The sequence below is a fragment of the Corythoichthys intestinalis genome, chromosome 1 (assembly GCF_030265065.1).
Source record: "Corythoichthys intestinalis isolate RoL2023-P3 chromosome 1, ASM3026506v1, whole genome shotgun sequence".
In the NCBI taxonomy this organism is placed as follows: Eukaryota; Metazoa; Chordata; class Actinopteri; order Syngnathiformes; family Syngnathidae; genus Corythoichthys; species Corythoichthys intestinalis.
Genome location: NC_080395.1, coordinates 62,509,633 through 62,515,632, shown reverse-complemented (window position 1 = coordinate 62,515,632; position 6,000 = coordinate 62,509,633). Strand labels below are relative to the sequence as shown.

General features: G+C 44.4%; 1 protein-coding gene across 1 annotated transcript in view; it reads left to right on the top strand.

Annotated features, from left to right (window-relative positions):
* Positions 1–250: 250 nt before the first annotated feature.
* LOC130922020 (mothers against decapentaplegic homolog 6-like) overlaps positions 251–6,000 on the top strand; it is a 45,910-nt gene continuing 40,160 nt past the window's right edge. Inside the window, exon 1 of the mRNA XM_057846495.1 lies at positions 251–1,478. Within this exon, the coding sequence (XP_057702478.1) occupies positions 839–1,478 (640 nt within the window). The 5' untranslated portion in view covers positions 251–838. The remainder of the gene's footprint in view (positions 1,479–6,000) is intronic.

Genomic DNA, 6,000 nt, shown 5'->3' with positions numbered 1-6,000 from the left:
CCGACATTAATAAATGGACCCATGCTTGTATGAAAAAATAAAACAAAACAAAAAACAGTTGTGGACCTTCAAGATTTGTATTTGAGGACCCCTGATCTAAATGAATGAAATAACTGGCTTTGAATGGCGCTACTCTGAATTTAGCGTGAAGCTTGCCCTCGCTTGGTCCTTTTATTTTGAAAATCCGGAACATGACTGTCGTTCCTTTGTGTGCTTTGATTCTGCATGTCTCCACTGTTTGCATGTGTTTTGAGTGCGTTTGTGCAGAAGGAGGACGTGCTTGCACAGGAGGGATTCCAACTTTGTTTTAAGATTGTTTTAAAGAACGGTAGCTGTTCCTTGAAAAAAGTTGGGCTCCAGTGCGACACTTTATATTTGGATTTCTTAGCGGGATTATTAGGGGATTTTTCCGTCGGAGTGGAAGTTTTCTCTGACACGGATGGATGGTTCCCAAAGCGGGAGTCAAAGTCCTGGCAGCCTCTCGGATGTCCTCCTGCACATGTTGCTGTTTAGATGCTGTCAATTGGTAATCCCCCCGATACTATGGCTCGATGATTGCGCCCAGGATGCGGAGTTGAATGCGTTGAGCTTTGATTGAGTTGTCTCAGAACGTCCAACGTGCGCTTGAATGCGGTGGAGCTGTGATGTCGAATTGAGCAGCCACTCTCCTAAATGCAGCGTGCGAGCCCAGTGACCGCGGCCACCCCCGGCTGCGCATGTTGGGGGCACCGTGTACCACCCGCACGTCTCGGGCACCGAGTCTAAAAAAACCCATGTGGCACCCTCCGAGAGGCGGACGGGACCGACGCGACGCATCCGAGACTCTCTAGGTTGTCGTATGTTCCGGCAGAGACGCTCCGGGCTCGTACGGCGACTTTGGAGAAGTCGTGCGCTCAACCAGAGCGATGGAAGCGGCCGAGCTGAGGGAGGATGTCCGTGTGGCTCCGGGCTGCGCAGAAAGGAAAGGGGGACGGTGACACGCGCCGGGGGGAACTCCGCAGGTGAGGCTGGGGAGAGGGAAGAAGGGGAGCAGGCTGACGACGACCGCACTGGATATCGCCGTGGACAGGAGGCAGACAGGACGGTGACGTGTTGTTTGTTTGGGGAATGGGCTCTCACACCTCGGAGCCCACGCTTGCCCACACCAAAAGACAACAGGGGCCCTTGCGAGTGTGACCTCGGGAATATCGCTCACCCTTTTCTCAAAAAACTGTCGGAGCAAAATCTAGATGCGTTGCTGAAAGCTGTGGAGTCCAAAGGAGGTGCGCTGACCGAGTGCGTCATGGTGCCAGCAACTGAGCTAAGGTTTGGGACTCATCATGTCTCGCCTCAGTTCCTCCTGGCTCGAATATACCGATGGGGCGACCTGCCGCCCTCCGCCCCGCTCAAAGTGTTGCACCACTGCCAAAGTTTTGACCAGGGGGGCTGCGGGAAGGTGTGCTGCAACCCTTACCACTACAGCCGCTTGTGCGGGCCAGGTGAGCATCTGATCGTCTTTCCGTCCATCTATCCATCATCCGTTCATCGCATCCTCATAGAACAACCTAGAGAGCGTATGTCCATTTCTTGGAACCCATTTGGTGACATTTGATGTCAGCCCAGCAGTTAATAGCAATCACGTATGAAGTGGGGTTTCACATAAGACTTTGACATGAAGCCATTTGAGCATTTATTCTATATCAATCCCTCACTGTGTTGTGCGGTAATAGCACTACTGGGCCGTGCCCTATAGTACTCAGCATATACGTATATATCATACGCTTTTGTCTTCTGTAAAAACACCAAATGTACATTTGCATTAATGTACTTCTAGCATAGGAGTAGAAGTGAAAAAACATTGGCAAGGATGACAGTTCTTTTGGTGCCCTGAATTGTCGAAACAGTGAGGACAAACAGTATACTATACGGACCACACGCCGATGATCTAAGACAGGGGTGTCCAACCTTTTTTCACCGCTTGTCGCTTTCAGAAAAATCAAAGGATGCAAAGGCCAACTTGAAATCCTTTCTTTTGTTAATCATGACAATATACAGTACTGTATTTTTCGGACTATAAGTCGCAATTTTTTTCATTGTTTGGCTGGGTGTGCGACTTATACTCAGGAGCGACATGTGTGAAATTACTAACACATTATTATATCATTTCACATGCTATTTTGGTGTTTGGAAGTGACACTGATGGTTTGGTAAACTTGTTAGCATGTTATTTATGCTATAGTTATCTGAATAACTAATAATAGCTATGTTACATTAACATTCTGGCCACGTTCGCATTTCGTTGTTAATGCATCATATAACATTACTGTACACTTATTCAGCATGTTGTTCTGTATTGTATTTTTTTTTTTATTAATTGCCTTTCAAGATGACATATCTGTTCTATGTGTTGGATTTTATCAAGTAAATTTCCCCCTAAAATGCGACTTACACTCCAGTGCGACTTATATACTGTATGTTTTTTTCCTCTTCGTTGGGCATTTTATGGCTGGTGCGTCTTATACTCAGGTGCGACATATAGTCCGAAAAATACGGTATATGATCATATCGTACAGCACTAATATGCATGTATGTTTCTAGATGTATATGTGATATATATATGTATACTAGTCCTTCTAAAAAAATAGCATATTGTGATAAAGTTCATTATTTTCTGTAATGTGCTGATAAACATTAGACTTTCATATATTTTAGATTGATTACACACAACTGAAGTAGTTCAAGCCTTTTATTGTTTTAATATTGATGATTTTGGCAAAAAAAAAAAGTAAAGAAAAACCAATAATCCCTATCTCAAACAATTAGCATATTTCATGCAACCAATACAAACAAGTGTTTTTTAATACAAAAAAAGTCAACCTTCAATTAATTATGTATTATATTAATTAATTATTTAATTAATTAATTAATTAATTATCAATTATTATTAATTAATTAATATTAATTATTATTATCAATACTTGGTCGGGAATCTTTTTGCAGAAATGACTGCTTCAATGCGGCGTGGCATGGAGGCAATCAGCCTGTGGCACTGCTGAGGTGTTATGGAGGCCCAGGATGCTTCGATAGCGGCCTTAAAGAGCATACGACAGGAGAAAAAAAAGTCTTAAATGGCATTATTATGTGAATTAGAATCATATTTTGGGACGATTCGACTGCATACAACAATTTAGCAAAGCACAGATGACGAGAAATTAGTCTTTTAATCTGCCGGTTAGCCACGCCTACCATTATAGGGCTTTAGCGTCCCCAACAGGTGGATGACGTCAGCGGTAGACTGGGCTCATCGGTTTTACAATTCAGCCCATTGAGGGGGAATTATTCAGAACGAGGAAAACGCGACAAAGAGAGCCGCAAAATGTCATTGTTTCAGTCTCTCTACTCCAATATTTTTACAGGATATTTTTTTTAATCAAAGTATTTTTCCCCAATAGCTATATAAATGGCTTGAGAAGGACCAGTCAGCCTGTCGAGGGGGAACTAGTCACAACGAGGAAAACGCGACGAAGAACGCTGCAAAATGTCATTGTTTCTGTCTCTTTACTTCAATATTTTTACAGGATATTCTTTTTATCCAAGTATTTTCCCCAATTGCTAAATAAATGGCATGGTCATGACAAATAAAAGTCTTGTGCTAAATGGAATATGAAATAATAAAAATGCATTTTTTCAGGACGACATGGCGAAATTACTCCATTATGGTCAAAACTGTCGACTTCACCTTTACTGTCGCACCTCCCGAACGATATTTTATGACACCTAAATCGGACATATGTCATTTCCCTTCCCCGGCTTCGGAGAATGTAAACAAACCAAAAGGCGTGACAGCTAGCCGACATGCTAACCCGAACCGAGTGATGTTTCAAAGTCTTCGAAGCGGAAAATCACACATTACTAGCCTGGATTGATTGACATGACGACTGGGTTGTCGATTGTCTTCACGGATCGGCAAACCGCCCGGCGGAGAGCAATTTACAGTTCGTTCCCCGGAGGAGGGTGGTTGCAGTTGTTGTGCAGCTAATGTGCTGCTAATGTGCATGAGGACAGCTTTTTACATGCCTATCAATGATCAAACGTAAGTAGTCCTTTATTTAAAGAAAGTTTGTAATATTTACTTTGTAATCGCTGTATTCGTATTTGACATAATACAAAACAAGATGTTTACTCACTTCCTCTTAAGTCCAATGGTCTCACAGTAAATATCCAAGGTGAATGGGAACCTTTTGAAACTCCAAAAAGGCGCATACGCCTCTCCCTCATACAGAATGATTTTTCTGCAGCCGTTTGGCCGACGTGATGCGAAAAATAAATGTATTAATCCGCAAAATCAGCTGAATCCTTCGTCCTCATACACAACAGGACGCTGTATAGTGAAGAAGACGTCTTCTACCGTACACGTCACAGCGCCCTCCTCCTCAATGCAAGACCGAAGCCGGAAGTCACTCATTTTCATGGCGCGGGATTCAAAAAACTAAATCAATATAGCGATCGCTTCCACACACATCCAAGCGGTCCATATCATTCAGGAGCATAAAATACCGCGTGTATTATGAAATAAATATGCTTTTTCGTGTCACATGCACTTTATTAAGTGCATCCACAGTGTTGAGTCTGGTGTCTGTCTCTCAACTTCCTCTTCACAATATCCCACAGATTCCCTATGGGGTTCAGGTCAGGAGAGTTGGCAGGCCAATTGAGCACAGTAATGCTTGCCTGGCACAGCCAGACTATTCTCCCTGTATTTTTCAAACACTGTGAGAAATAGTCTGGGACCCAGCCCATTAATGGCCTCTCGAGCAAGGTACAAAATCAATCGTCCAATCAGATTCGTTTATTTGCGTGACGTGTTCTTAACAAGTAACGTCACTCTTGCACGCCGAAAGTCGTGTCCACAACAACACAGATGGCGAACGGGAGAGCCGAGAATTATGTTCCAATCCGCGGTAAAACCAGTTTTAAATGACCAAAAACACATCGAAACAAGTCATTGACAACAGTCAACATGGCCTGCGCTAGCCATGTTGAATAAACTTCTCCATTCTCCACTCACGCTAATTACTTGTCCTTTTAACAACGTCACATCTGCCCGTTGCTGATTGGTCCACTCCGCTGTCTGTTTGCTGTGGCTTGCTCCGCCCTCGGAATTTGATCCGCCGGACGGTCGCCAGACTCAATCGCTGGAACAGCGGTGAGTCTGGTATACCAGGCAACAGTAACGCCATGGTCAGTAAACCATTTAGCAGTGGTTTTGGCACTGTGAGCAGGTGCCAGGTCGTGCTGAAAAATGAAATCTTCATCTCCATAAAGCTTTTCAGCAGATGGAAGCATGAAGTGCTCCAAAATCCCCTGATAGCTAGCTGCATTGGCCCTGGCCTTAATAAAACACAGTAGACCAACACCAGCAGCTGACGTGGCACCCCAGACTGTCACTGACTGTGGGTACTTGACACTGGACTTCAGGCATTTTGGCATTTTCTCCTCTCCAGTCTTCCTCCAAACTCTGGCACCTTGATTTCAGAATGACATGCAAAATTTGCTTTCATCTGAAAAACGTACTTTGGACCACTAAGCAACAGTCCAGTGCTGCTTCTCTGTAGCCCAGGTCAGGCGCTTCTGCTATTTCCAGCACACGCCTGTGCACGGTGGCTCTGAATGTTTCTACTCCAGACTCAGTCCACTGTTTCTGCAGGTCCCCCAAGGTCTGGAATCGGCCCATCTCCACAATCTTTCTCAGGCTGCAGTCACCTCTTCTGGTTGTGCAGCGTTTCCTGCCACACTTTTTCCTTCCCAAAGACTTCCCACTGAGGTGCATTGATACAGCACTCTGGGAACAGCCTATTTGCTCCGAAATTTCTTTCTGTGTCTTAGCCTCTTGCTTGACGGTGTCAATGATGGCCTTCTGGACAGCAGTCAGGTCGGCAGTCTTGCCCATGATTGCGGTTTTGAGTAATGAACCAGGCTAAGAGTTTTTAAAAGCCTCAGGAATCTTTCGCAGTTGTTTTG